Source organism: Belonocnema kinseyi, chromosome 3 (genome assembly GCF_010883055.1).
Source record: "Belonocnema kinseyi isolate 2016_QV_RU_SX_M_011 chromosome 3, B_treatae_v1, whole genome shotgun sequence".
NCBI lineage: Eukaryota > Metazoa > Arthropoda > Insecta > Hymenoptera > Cynipidae > Belonocnema > Belonocnema kinseyi.
The window spans coordinates 33,144,912-33,160,223 of record NC_046659.1 but is presented as its reverse complement, the minus strand read 5'-3'; the positions used below and the strand labels follow the sequence as shown (position 1 = coordinate 33,160,223).

The 15,312-nt window shown below is 31.5% G+C and overlaps 2 protein-coding genes across 2 annotated transcripts in view; both read left to right on the top strand.

Annotated features, from left to right (window-relative positions):
- Positions 1-6,764, top strand: part of LOC117169763 — a 160,334-nt gene extending 153,570 nt beyond the window's left edge. The window contains exons 3-7 of the mRNA XM_033356269.1: positions 5,505-5,751; positions 5,965-6,174; positions 6,247-6,312; positions 6,488-6,624; positions 6,684-6,764. Of these exons, the coding sequence (XP_033212160.1) occupies positions 5,559-5,751; positions 5,965-6,174; positions 6,247-6,312; positions 6,488-6,624; positions 6,684-6,764 (687 nt within the window). The 5' untranslated portion in view covers positions 5,505-5,558. The remainder of the gene's footprint in view (positions 1-5,504; positions 5,752-5,964; positions 6,175-6,246; positions 6,313-6,487; positions 6,625-6,683) is intronic.
- Positions 6,765-7,222: 458 nt separating this feature from the next.
- Positions 7,223-8,006, top strand: LOC117168920. The gene is made up of 2 exons (XM_033354880.1): positions 7,223-7,552; positions 7,689-8,006. Exons 1-2 carry the CDS (start codon positions 7,255-7,257, stop codon positions 7,784-7,786), a joined length of 396 nt encoding a protein of 131 aa, XP_033210771.1. The 5' UTR covers positions 7,223-7,254; the 3' UTR covers positions 7,787-8,006.
- Positions 8,007-15,312: the final 7,306 nt, after the last annotated feature.

Sequence of the window (15,312 nt, the reverse complement as noted above, 5' to 3'; positions counted from 1 at the left end):
ATCAGAATCTTGCCGCATAATTTCTCCATCTTGGATAAGTAACGCAGAAAATGTAAGTGATTTTCAAATTACAAATTTTAGAATTAGAATGTTTTGTAATTGTGAGGTATAGAAATATTTCAGTACTAATAAAATGTATTGTAATGTTGAAGAAGGTTGAAGGAAAATACTTTTCCCAAGTCCGTCTTGTGCTAGTATTCAGCCGACACTTGGCATAACTACACTACATACGGGTTGGCCATTATTAGGACTTTGAATTGGGCCCGTGTTGTGCTAGTATTCAGCCGACACTTGGCATAACTACACTATATGCGTGTCGGCCAATATTAGCACTTTGTATTAGGCCCATGTTGTGTCAGTATTCAGCCGACACTTGGCATAACTACACTACATACGGGTTTGCCATTATACAGTTAACTGCATTGAACCAGAGTTCTGCCAGTATTGCGCCTGCCCTTATGTGCCACTACTGGTACCGCAGTACTGGCGCGGTACTAAAAATGGATCGTACCCAGTACTATACCCGTGCGGGCCAGCCAACTGTGGCTATCCATTACAGGCGCAGTACTGCGCCTGTTGTGAGTATTGACGTAACTCGGGAATTTCCCACTGGGTAGTATGTTGCTAAACAACTTTTTTCCAGCCAAAACAGAGGTGGAAATTGGCGTCCCTATTCTTAACTCACTCCAAGGGAAAATCGCACTCTTTTTATACATGTATAGGTTTAGTAGGCACAAAAAACTCACAAATAATATATTCAAAAAGTTTAAAAGTACCTGTAATTATTCCAGATGTAGCGTCTCTATTCCGTAACGTCGGTTGAATCCTTTTTCTTCCACTATTCCTAAAATGTCTTTTTTTGCGGTAAAACGTGAACTTCTTTGTAGTTTGCAAACTATCATCTTCGATAATTGCAATTTTTTCACTTTCTGCTTCTGATGATGTTTCGTCGCTTATCGTTTCCATTTTGGTCGATGTAACACGGTATCTGCAATTTCATTCACACATCATATTGAAGATTGTTTTTGGCTTTACTTTTTCACTTATATCTAACGATAGTTGTTGTCATGTTGGATCTGTCTTTGCTGCTAATTTAGTAGAATCAACTTTGTTAAAAACATCATCTATCCTTATTTTTATTGCGTTCACCATTTCTACCGATGCGCACTGACATTTTTTACAAGAAATTTGATTTTGAAAAGTAACTAATGTACCGAGCACTGTCCTACTTCTTTGTCATTTGAAACTATAATATTAAATTAACATACAGTTAAACAAATTGCTACCCGGTAAGAATGCTCACCTTGATTATCCCAGTCGGACCAATCCGTATTGTGGCGACGTTCACAAAAAATTCAGGACTACGCCAGTATGGGTTAGCCGCTACTGACTTGCCATTACTGGCGCAGTAATAACTATTACGAATATTTAGTACTGCGACAGTACTGGGAGGATAGTACTGCGCCAGCACTGGGAAAACAGTACTGCGTCATTACTGGGTAACAATACTACGCTAATGCTGTTTAGCCACTACTGACTTGCCATTACTGGCGCAGTAATGACTATCATGAATATTTATTACTGATGTCAGTACTGAAAAGACAGTACTGCGCCATAACTGGGTAATAGTACTAAGCCAGTACTGTATAGCCGCTATTTGCTTGCCATTACTGGCGCAGTAATGGCTATCATGAATATTTAGCATTGCGCGACTACTGGGAAGACAATATTAGAAAATATTATTACTGTGCAATTTTTGTCAATTTATATGATAATAATATTAATTAATAATATTATTATTAATTATTTTTAATATAATAATTAATTAATAATAAAAATATAAAATAAATAATATAAATAATAATATAATTTTAATTCATTCCCTAATGTATTTCAATCTTGAATTCAATTTAAATATTCGCGCGCTTTGCACATGATTGCCAAAAGTTGGTACGATTTAAATGGCTACCAACGGCTACCAACATCAACTCAACGTGGTTTTACTCGAAAGCGTAAAAAGTTTTTAACGTAAGTATGGAAAAAGTGCAGTTTTTCGCGAACGGTTGTGATTTATGAGCAGTAATCTAAGGTAAGTTCAGAATTGTACTGTAAAAAAGTGATATTCTATATCTTCAAAAGTTGCATTATTACAAAAATGCACTCATTTATGTCACAAATTTAATAATTGCGGGATCAAATAAATTTAACCTACAATTTTGCATTAAGATCAGTACTTGAAAATTAGTATTAAAATATATACCTATTGTAATTGCGGAATTATCTTGAAATGTGTTTTAAACGCACAATTATAGTTGCAACAATTTATATATTTATTTTGCCTCTAATCAATTATAGTGCGATATTACCTAAGGCTACTTTAGGATTACTATATCGTTACGCTGTTGTGTAATTTTTTTTCTGCGTTCGAGGTTTTTTTTTACACCAAATATTCTTCCCGATTTCTCGAACAATGTTGCAATTTTGAAATTCATGTAAGTACAGGAATTCGAAAAATTCTTAATTTTTATTTCCTAATATTTTTCATTTTTTTAACAAATTTTGGAAATTTCAGAGCAATATGCAATTTTTTTGTTTATATAAAGTGTATTAATGTTACTGATTCATTCTCATCGTCGATCATAATGGATCTCCTTTCCAAAGTTTTCTTAATATTTTAAAGAATTCGAGTGGCGTCATCCAAATTTTTTTTTTAAGAACCATTTTTTCAAATTCTTTTTGTAAATTAAAAAAATGATTGTCAATACAATTTTAATAATTTTAAAACCAAATTTTCACGTGATTTTTTCATTTTACGATTTATTATATTACACAAAATACTATCTAAACTTTCTTTTGTCGTTGTTCCAGAAATAATAATGTCAGTGGGTTATTATAGGCTAAAAAAGTATCGAGATTTGAAAAAAAATGCCGAAGCATCGATTTCTGATAGAATGCTCGATGAAAATCCTTCTTTAGAGAATGCCAAGTATCTTGAGACATTACAGCACTTCGATAAGATTATCTAGTCACTCTCTGAGCTTTTCTTCTCCACGTAAAACTTGCGACGAGGAAAATGAATGTTTTTATGCATCAGAAGATGCAAATGCATCTCATTCCTCATTTTCTTCCACGTATAGAACGCCGGAATGCAGCATTTCAGAAAATTCGGACTCTGATTCCATTTGCTCTTTGGAACAATCAGAGGAAACTGGAAGCGAGGAAGAAAATAGTGATACTAATCAGGTTCCTAATCAATCTAATTTTCGTGAGAATTTACAAAAATGGGCGGTCGATTTTCGACAAAACTTGTCAGTAGAGGCGATCGACGCTTTGCTTCATTTCTTACGGACGGAGAAAATTTCCAATATTCTTAAGTCATCAAAGGGATTATTGAAAATGAAGTCTAATAAAAAGATTTAAAAAATGGCCGGCTCAAGAAAGACATTTCGATCTTACGTTTATTTTGGCATAGAAGATCAATTGAAAGAGATTGTGACTACGGAATATGATTGTGATACAATATCATTATTGTTTGATGTTGACGGAATCCCTTTATACAAAAATTCGAGAAAACAATTTTAGCCAATTCTAGGTCTCGTGATTCACAAAGATTATTAATCACAACAATTTGTAATTGCCATTTTCAGTGGAGATTCGAAGCCCGAAAATGTAAATGAATATTTGAATGATTTCATAATCGAAATAAATAAGTTGGTTTCAAACGGGGTACATATAAATCAAAAACTTTTTATGATTAGAATCGTTGGATTTACATGTGATGCGTCGGCAAGGTCATTTCTAAAAAAATGTAAAGATCATGGAGGATTATATGCTTGCCAACAATGCGAGACAAAAGGGTTAACTAAAAATAATAAAATGATTTTTCCAAAAATGGATGAGACTTCGCGCACTTGAGATTATTTTATAGCGCAACGGCAAAAAAACATCACCTGGTCGAAGAATCTTCACTTTTGAAAATAATAGACTTTGATTCAGTGTAACTTGGGACATCAAAAAAAAAAAATAAATCGAATGTGCAAACTTTCATCTCGCTTAATAGAAAAATTCAAGTCCATAATGAATTGTCTCACAACTTTGATTCCGAAAGAATTCCAAAGAAAAGATTTCAATGTAGATGAAATTAATAATTGGAAAGCTACGCAATATCGCTTTTTTTACATTACTGATCCGGAAATATGTTTGGATCTGGTAAATTATGAACAGGGCTTGTAGAGAAAATTCTTTCAACTTCTACCAGGATTCTATGGACCTTCATCTCAGTTCATGAACAGTTATAATCGCATTCATTTGGCTGATGATGTAAGAACTACAACCATTCACCTAACTACCATTTCTGTTTTTCCTTTTGAAAGCTTTTTGGGCAGTATAAAGCGACTAATTAGTGTGGGAAAAAATCCATTGGCTCAGTCCGTAGAATATCAGAGAAAAAAGCCTGTAAGAACAAAGATAAAAAGAATGTTAACAGAAAAATTAGAAAACTGATCATTAGCCCTGAAAACGCAGACAATTCTGAAGATTTGGAAAGCATTGAATACTACGGAGTATTTATTGATGCATCTGAAGCTAATAACACCATAAAATTGAGCTCAGGGAAAATTTTCAATATCATAAGAATTGTAAAACAAAAAAAAAACGAAATTTTACTTCACGGATTTACGTATAAGATAATAGAGGATATTTTTAAATATCCTTGTAATTCGACAAAAGTTGGAATTATGAAGTTAAAAAACATATCCAACATAGAAAAAATCGTCCCCCTTCATCAATTTAAAAGAAAATGCGTTCGTTTCGAAAACAAAAATCACGTGTACGCAGCTACCCTTCTTCATTAAACTTATGAATGCATTTGAAGCATAAAACTTGTAAAAGGTGATAAATTGTGCAACAGGAAATATTTCTCAACAAATCAACAAATAAATTTTTTATATCCCAGGAAATATTTCATTGACAAATTTTAAGTCTTCCTGGTATGCCCAAGTATGTTCATTTTAGTATTTTTCGTAAAATTCCTATGTGTAAGTTGAATAAAATTCTGAGGTTATTTTTTTCCAATTTTTATAATGTTTAGTATATTTTGAGTAAGGAATATGTTAATCCATTTTTTCAATAATGCTTACAAAAGCAGCATTGGCAAAAAAAAAACAAGAAACTCAACAAATATTGTAGAATATAAATTCTCTTGAGGGTTGAAACGAGAATGAAAAAAACACAAAAAGCGGATTTATCTGATTTTCTCGAAAAGTATTAATTTGTCTTGTCGAAGAATGATTTTTTACTAACTGTATGTTATTTTCAACATGCTGTAATTTCTAGTTTAAAATAACTTGAAATATGTAATTTGATGTTGAATTATCAATTAAAATAATTAACTTATTAAATGTTGCTGTTGAAACAAAAAAAATGCTTCCGACATTATATTAAACAAATTTACGAATTAATTTTTTTCTATTGAGTTGTACTATTTAATATCAAATTCTGTCCAGTTCAGACCAAGATGATTTTAGACGACGATACTACCCATATTATTGCACAATTTGATGAAATGTCCGAAGGAGGTAAACTTTGTTGCGACGTCGTGCCCAGTGCATGGTTATCAGTCGACGAAAAAGGAAAATGTCAGTCAAAAATCCGAGCAAAAACGAGTACCACCATATGAAGACATAGTTTCTTCTTCTGCTGCTCCTGAAGCATCCTGGAAAAGCTTTGCAGTGACCGTCGTAAAAGAAGCACGTAAGAAATTGTATTTATTGCAAAAACTTTAATACAGAAAAGAAATAGTGCCACTGCCACATTCTTTGATTTTATTTTTATTCATCCTTCTTGAAATCTTAAGCTTTTTCATGTTACTCGAATATACATATTTTTCAATATTTACTAATTTATTTGAGTTGCGGAGAAATGGTACTTTATTTTTAGGTTACACATTCAATTTTTCGATTATAGGAAACTATGATAAGGGAATCAGACGAATGACCAGGTCATTTGAAGATGCAACCGTCTTGAGCAGCAACGTAGATGATCGCGATAGTTCCGATGAAGAAGAAGAACCCAATATTATCGATGTCAATAAGGACCTTCATGATATTCCATTTCTCAGGATGGCAAGGGACAATATCGAATCCAAAAATAATTCCAGTGGCGATGATAAAAAAAGTATCCTATTCAATGTAATTGGAAATATTTGGAAATTTATGTATTATTTTGAACGTGCGATTTTCTTTTTAGATGGCGAAGCTGTGAATCCATCGAAACTTTCGTTTTCCGAAAAAAAGTCATTGAAACGTTTCAAAAGTAACTAATAATAAAAAAACAGTAGAAAAATTGGTTGTATTTGATTATTTTGAAGATCGTTTATTCAATAAAAAGTAGAATTGTTTCGAATTTACAGTATTCATAAAAATGAAAATAAAATTAGATTTAATATAATTAAAAAACACCTTTAACAAAGTAATTATAGGATTTAAAGTTTCAGTGCTTCGAAAAAGTGACAGGGAATGTTCAGGCAGCGATTTGTCAACGCCACACACCAAGAAGCTAAAAAGTGACAAGATTCAGAACAAAAAAGAAGCAGCAGCACCTGACAAGATTGTCAAAAAACTAAAGGTAACAATCAAATTTTTTATTTGCCACAATTTATAATTGATAATCATGATTTTTTCCAGCTACTCACGAAGGAATCGAAAAATCCAAGTCCAAAGAAGAGAAGTATCGTCATATATCTGACTCTAAATCTCAAAAAGTAAAAGAAACTGCTTTTGCACAGAGACCACTGCAAAACCTAGAGCAAAGGAACTCGGCACAAACATTAAATATAATAGTTCATCCTAATTATCAAATTTATTGACCTAATTAATCAAATATTCTCCTATTGATAAAAATGATTCATTATCAAAAGTCAACAAAGGCTGAATTCAAAACTTGAAAAAATTGGGTCATTTGAATTGCCGAATTTCAAATGTAGCCAATTTTAATTTTTTAATTTACATTTAATAAAAACCATTCTCAATTATTCCAAAAATATAATCAAAATTACAAATTAGTAAAAACTATTAATATTGTAATGATTTATACTAATTTTTCCTTCACGTGGTCTTGTTAAAAATAAATATATTCTGGAAGATTAGGAAAAAAAAACAAATAGTTAATGGCACGATGATTAGAATGTCAATAATATGCATTTTGCCTTCATTCTCAGGCAAAAATGCTTCGGCAACAAAAGGTGACTTAGAGTCGATGCGAAGAAGTATTGAGTATCGTATCAAAGACGAGGGACAAAAAACCAGGGCGTTATTCACGGCGGCTCTTATAATCGGGAACGTAAGTGCAATAATGGATGCAGAAATTCTGATCGAAATGCCAAAAAAAGGTTTCGAACATTCGGGTATAAGGAAAATGTGCGATAAGTTCACGGCAATTATCCCCGAAGTAATAACAAAGGACATTCAATTATTGTATTCGGCATTTGGACGTGAAGTAAAAGGAACTAAGAAAAATAATTTCTCCCAAACCCACACTTACAAACTGCTGCGAGGTATACAGACATTTTTATATTGTATGCATCGTTTCTAAACATAATTTTTAAAAAATTCTAGAAATAATGTTGCCCCAAGGAGCGATCGAAAAAGATGAAAAAGAATTTTCATCTCAACTCTCCCGCTGGTTTACAGGGGCCAAGGATCGAGAAGGAGGGAGAAAGAAATTCTCGCAAATTCTCAAGAGTTACAAAATTTGGAGGACTATCGAAATCCTCTTGAAGAAATCGTAAAGAACAATGAAGAAAAAAGACCAGAGGCCACTCAAGACGAAGAAAATGCAACGGTCTAATTTAAAACTTTTTTTCTTTTATATTAAAATTTTATGTTCATTTTGGTTCATTAGAATTAATTACAAATTCTTATACTTTTATATTCTTTTAATTAACATTAAACGTGTAATTAAATACTTGCATACTCATATCTACAAAGCCAGTATTATCGTTCGTCTGCGTAAATAATTGTAACTAGGAGACTGACACTACCAATTACAATTAATAATGTTTGCTTAAATAATACAAATATGAGTGAAGTAAAAATGTAACGGTTTTTGTTTTTACAAAAAAATTCTAATAAGGATATCGATCAATATCGTATATAATTCATTTATTCCTTCTCAATACATGAGATACATTTCTTTAACAATAAACTCTTTAACAGTGTTTACAGAAATAAACAACAATGTTTAATAACAATGCCCGTATGAGCTTAGTACTGACTGGTACTGGCAGGCAGTATTTAAAATGTACTGGCAAACCCGTACTGATAAAGCGTTATCACCCCCCGTATTCCGCCAGTGCGGGCGCAGTACTTATTGCCAGTACTGGGCCCGTATTCCATCAGCACTTTTTGCCAGTAGCGTGCCCACATTCCGCCAGTAGAGGCGCAGTACTGATTTTAAATCGGGTTAAAGTACTGGTTAGCCAGTAATGGCATGCCCATATGAGCTCAGTACTGCCAGGCAGTACTCAGCAGGTGCTGGAAAGCCAGTACTGGTAAAGCGTTATCATCCAGTACGGGCTCCAGTACAGGCGCCCGTACTGATTGCCAGTACTGCGCCTGTATCCGCCAGTCCGGGCACAGTACTGCGCCCGTTGTTAAAGTCTGATTGGGATTATTGAAATATATTGTCTATGCGTGCCGGAATTTCCGTATTCTGAAGTATCGACTGCTGGAGACAAAATTCAACTTCTGGAGATTCACAGTAAATACAACAACCCGGTTGTTCAAATGAATTCTCCCACTTCTAAAAATTCGCAGTGCGAAATTCGCAAAAAAATTTGAAATTCGAAATTCGCGAAAAATTCGCAGTGCGAAAATTCGAGAAGATAAGCGGATATCTCAAGCTCAAGGGGTTTAAAAATGCCTCTCCCATTAGAATACATTTTAAATAACGTTTTGCAAATTTGTTAGGTTTTAAAATATTCTGTAACAACATATTAGGTATTTTCACTTCAACTATCACCTAACTTCACTTCATCGGTGAAAGCTGAGGGGAAAACAATGGACCAAATGCATGGAACAAAACTTTATTTCTGTAATATCTTTGTAATTAGTAATAATTATCATCATTCTATTATGTCATTATATAGTTCTTAACAAATTAAACTATTTTTTTAAGACACTTATATGGAAAAAATTAGGGTTCATAAAGATTAGCGGGTGTTTGAAGTGAAAATAGTCCATTCATTTTTAAACAAAATTTTCATATTCTATTTATAAATTCAAATTATAAAGTATATATTTATTTGTATAAGGCATGCCTATATACATTATAGTCTATGAAGAGAATGGTGACAACGATTGACTCTACTATCTCTCTCTTTTCCATCTTTTTATTACTTTGTTCTATAATTGTAATGAGCCGATCACACTGATTTTTGGAAACATATTTTTCGGAGTTTCGTTTTCAAAGATTTCTTCTAAATTCAATAAATAAAGACACTAAACCATACAGTGCTGTCATTCTTTAAAGTTCGGATCTGTTTCAACTCAAATTTATAAAAATTTATGATGCTGAGTAAAAATTAATTAAGTTAGATTACAATTTTTTAAGATATTTCGGCATACGATGGTGTCCCTCTTTATTTAATTATTCAGACAACATATTTACACATATAGTTTAATCGTTAATAATGTGGTTAACATGACAGTTGTTAGTTTTGAGAAACATATCTTTGGTCAACTTTTTTGGTATTCTAATTGATAAACAATTCTTAGACGTATTTTTAATTTCTTCGGTATTAGCATTGACTAAAATGTTTAGTTAGTAAAGAATGATTACAAAAAATATTTTAATCTCTTATTATTACAGTTAAGTTATAATTACATCTGCTTATAACATAGTAAATATAAAATTCATTTAGTACTAAAACAACCAATATTTACAGTGATTTTCTGTAATAACTCTTCGTAATTAGTAAATAGAGAGTTAACTAAAAAATAGATCTAAATTTTCGATTAAAAATGTTTAAAAATATCAATTGTGCTTCATTCTATGTATAACTTCAACATACTAAAATTATTTCTAATATGTTGTGATGTCATAATGAAAAATGTTGCTTTGAAATCTTTCATGTTATGTTTCGAAACTTCAGGAAATCATTTAAAATCATAAATTATTTTTGAAAAAAAAAACAGATTTTCAACCAAAAAGATTATCTTTCAAACAGTTGCATTTTTGACCGCAAATATGACATTTTCCATAACAAAGTGTTAGAACTTTATATTATATACGCGTTAATCTTCGAACGTTTGAATAACAAATCTAGAGCTTTAATTTTTAAAGTTTAAGATTAAAAATTATTACACTTTGAGTGTTTTAATTTGTAGTTCAGTTTTTGCAACTTCAAATGACAACATTTGTGTCCTCTAGAATCTCTTAATTTTAGGAACCGTGATCAAATTATTCTTAATTGTTCAATTTTTATTTGCAGTCAAAAAGTTTTTCTTTTTCGACCTAGGATTTCTGTAAATTCCTGTAGATTCTTGCAGTTGTACTTTTCTTTAAATTCTAATAGAAAATAGAAAATACAATATACATTAAAATACAAAAAAGTACAAAATTTGTCCTAAAAATAGAAAACAGTTGTACTTCCCTATAATTTTGATTGTAATTTACTGTATTTATCTGTGAACTCCTGTAAAAATGGTTTTAATTTTTTTTGCATTTTTGTAAAAAAATTCCACCAGGGCAATACATGAATTTTATGCAATTTTTTAGCCCGCAGAATCGAATTTCTGAGGATAAAATTCGGTTTCCAAACCAATTTCCAATGGATTTTGATGTTTTTTATCGACCGTAAGGCTTCCAGGTATAAAGAGTCAGTGAACAAAAATTGTTTAAATAATTAACTAGTCTTATATATTAGTAAAGTATCATTAAAAAGAGTAATTTAAAATGCAGTTTTAGTTGATTTTGCTAAGAAAATAGAGTCTGTGCTTGGAAAAATGGTGAAGATGTGTAATTATTTATAAAAAGTTTTTTTTGTTGATATATAAAAAATGGTTGATTAGTCAAAATGAATTGAAAATTGAAAAAAACTCTCTACATAAAAGTAGGTGTGCAAAGCTGAATCTAGGAAAATTCATATATAGTCAGTAGGTCAGTATAACAAAGTAGAAGAGGATCACTCAAATCGAAATAGAAGGAGTTCTTGTGGATCTACCTGAATGGTAACGCGAGCTGAATTCAGGAAGAAAATAAAGAGGACCCGAAAGCATCCAGGTAAAATCCTAACCGTGAGCGGAATTCTTGTGCACCGCGGTTAAGTAGGCAATTTTCAGTGGTCCTGAATTGAGCCAAAACTCCCCCGCCCATTAGAAGTATGAATATGAAGCCATGAATAATCTTTTGTTTTATTTTTGCTTTTCAATCCCTTCTATTGTGCTCGTGAAATGCTCTTAAAAATGGAAGATAGCAGTTTTATGTAAAATTCATGCTAAACACGGTATTGTTTGGAACTTTTCCAACATTAACTATTTTTATTCGATTTGTGAAAAGTTTCTTAGTACTTTTCCACTAAGTTCGAGTTATTCAAATAATTACACAGGCACAAAAAAAAGTGTGCGGATCTGGTAACAAGACACACGTATTCCTATGGATTTTGGAGCGCTGAATTCAAATTCGGTATCAAAAATCACCCATCACGTCATGGTTGAGCCATCACCTCAAAAAATGACGAAAAATCATACACTGAGGCAAATAAATTTCAAAATAATGCCGTGATGCAAATTTTCACTTCAAAAACATGTCGACAACTATGAAGGATCAACCCTTGTCTGATATGAACTTATTTAACATAACTTTACCCAACAGAACCTGACCTCACCTAACCTGAATTAACAGAAATTTATTGAAATACACGTAAAGCTCTGGAAGCATATTTTCCCAGTAGCAAATGTGTGCTACATCGAATGGGTCAAATTGAGCCTAACCTAGAAATAAATCTAACCTAGCCTAACCGAACCTAATCTCACGAAACACAATTAAACTGATTGTGTGGTCCCGTTGTGTTTGCTGTACCGTTTGCAGCAGCTTAGGCTTAACCTGCAAAGAGGTCAAACCTATCCTATCCTAAAAAAACCTGACCTAACCTAACCTAACTTAACTTCACGTAACACAATTAAACTCATTGTGTTTTCCCGTTGTGTTTGTGGTACCGTTTCATGCAGCTTCGGCTTAACCTACATAGAGGTTTAACCCATCCTAACATAACAAAACCTGACCTAACATAACCTAGCCGAATGAAATTGAACCACATGTGTAGCTATGTAAGCGTACGGTTCTCTGTCTTAAATGTGTGCTATATTTAATAGGTTAACTCAATCTGAAGCTACTAATGAATTTAACTTAACAGAACCTAACGAAAATTTACTTAACGCAACACAACTGAACTTAAGTGTTCCCGTTGTAACACAAGAAAATTCATTTCATTGTACTACAGGTGGTTAAAAATTTAGACCCACATTACTCATTTGAAGAAACTTAGAACTACAAGTAGAATTGACCCCATTTCAATTAACCTGACAATGTTTGTATCAATTAAAATGTAGAACTGTAACTCAAACATGCAAATGAATAAGAGTTTTATTCAACATTTTTTTCTCTCTGCTTTTCTCAAACTTAAGGGATATATTTATACTATACGCAAGAACAGGGTTGCCAGCGTAATCGGTTAGGTTAGGTCAGGTATTGTTAGGTTAGGATAGGTTAAACCTTTATGTAGGTTAAGCCGAAGCGGAATGAAACGGTACCGCAAACACAACGGGACAACACAATCAGTTTAATTGTGTTTCGTGAGGTTAGGTTATGCTAGGTTAGATTTATTTCTAGGTTAGGCTCGAGTTGACCCATTCGATGTAGCACACATTTGCTACTGGGAAAATATGCTTCCAGAGCTTTACGTGTAGTTCAATAAATTTCTGTTAATTCAGGTTAAGTGAGCTCAGGTTCTGTTGGGTAAAGTCATGTTAAATAAGTTGATATCAGGCAAGGGTTGATCCTTCACAGTTGTCGACATGTTTTTGAAGTGAAAATTTTCATCACTGGCATTATTTTGAAATTTATTTTCCTCAGTGCATGATTTTTCGTCATTTTTTGAGGTTATGACTCAACCATGACGTGATGGATGATTTTTGATACCGAATTGGAATTCAGCGCCCCAAAATCCATAGGAATACGTGTGTCTTGTTACCAGATCCGCACACTTTTTTCTTGTGTGGCTGTGTTATTATTTGTTTAAACAGTTTCTTGCGCATGTTAATCGTGAGAATTTATTATATTTTAAAATAACTTATACATATGGGATAAACATTTGGTAGAAATCGAACTTTTAGTAAAAAAATTTAACGTTTTAGTTGAAAATTCATATTTTTGGGTAAAAACCTCAACTCTTTTGTGAAAAGTTCGTCTTTTTGGTTGAAAATTCAACTATTTCGTAAATAATTTAACTTTTTATAATAAATTCGCTTTTTAAATTTAAAATTATTATTTTTTCTAATGAAAATTGAACGATGTAATTTTCAGATAGAAAGTAATCTTTTATAGTGTAAAAATCCAACTATTTCGTTGGCAATTCGTATTTTTTAGTATAAAATTAATCTTTTTGGTTAAAAATCCAAGTATTTGGTCTAAGTTTAACTTCTTTATAATTTGTTTTTTAATTGAAAATTCATAATTTCATTTGAGGATTTAACTGTTTGCGGGATTTTAAAAAAAATTAAAAATGATTATTTTTAAATTAAAATTATTCCACATTTAGTTAAAAAGTGATCTTGAATTGATTAGTGAAAAATTATGTGTTTTGTTGAAAGTTCGTCTATCTTGGTAAAAAATTCATCTTTATGGCTAAATAATATTATTAAAATATTAAAAGTGTCGCTCTTTGCAAGAAAAATTCAGAACTTCTATTTATGAAGAAAAATTCTCCAGTGGTAACTTTTAGAAAAAAACACCGCCATTTTGTTGATATTTGAACGTTTTCAAATTTTCGGGAGAATTTCGAAATAAGGTGGCAACCTTTAGACCAAAATCTGGAAATAAATTCAAAACATCTCATTAAGGTTAAAAATTATGAAATTAAAAAACAAAATTTTTAACAAACTAACATTAAATACGAATGCATTCATAGACTTTTTCTTCTAAAATTAAAAAAAAAACATGTATTACCTAACTTATAGGTGTAATGAAATTTAGGTAATTATTTGAGATAATTTAAAAAAATATTAGGAAAATAAAAAAGTGTCTAAAAATCCCAGATTACTTAATCAATATACTAAATAAGAATAATAATAATACTTAATAAGAACAAAAAATGATTTATGAGGCAACATAATTACTTATGTACATATATTTAATTTATGCAAATTTCAAACAATCTGTTTCGAACATTAGAAATATAATTAAGTTTACATTATTATCAATCAATATTATAATATTGATCTTTACAAAAGTTCGTTCAATGGGAAGGTGCTATGAAAGGAAAAACAATTGAATGTAGTGCTTCGTGATTCAGTACCAAATGACATCATTACACGCGCCGAAGTTCACGAGGATGATAAAATTCCTAAACCTTATAATTTGTTTTATCACAGGAAAATATCTCCGTTCTGCTGCCCCGGGGACTCGTGTTCAATTCTCGCCAGGGCTGATATCTCATAACAACATTTTTCTCCTTCGGCTTAGAATAAAATATAAACATCTAAGCTTATGTTTAATTTATAAAATGTATAGTGCGTGAAGAGAATGCGAATTTATTTTTATTTTGCTCTTTCGACCATGGCAGTTTTTCCTATTTTCTATGGGAAAAATTAGAAATGCGTAGAATGAACATAGATAGAATGTCTTTACTATTGTGTTTTGTAAACTTTACAGTTTCTCCTAGGGATTATAGGAAGTTGCTTTTGGTATAAGCGCAATTATTCAATAATTTATTTTATATTCCAATAAACATTGTAACTTCACAGTTTAATATTCACAATAGTAATTCTTGCAATAGTGACTCTATATGCTGGCTTGCTATTGTCGTATTGTAAAAATAAATATTATACTATCAAATTTCATAACTGAAAGTTTCTTCGTGTAGTAGAATGAAATTCATAGAATACAGGAGTTCAATTTAGAGGAATGAGTTCGATACCAGATCTTTTGAGGAAGAGTATAATACGAGGGTGAATCAAATATTAACCGGAATTCTTTTTTAATATTTATTTATTTATAAAACAATACAAAAATACTATTGATTATTTTTCTACATAG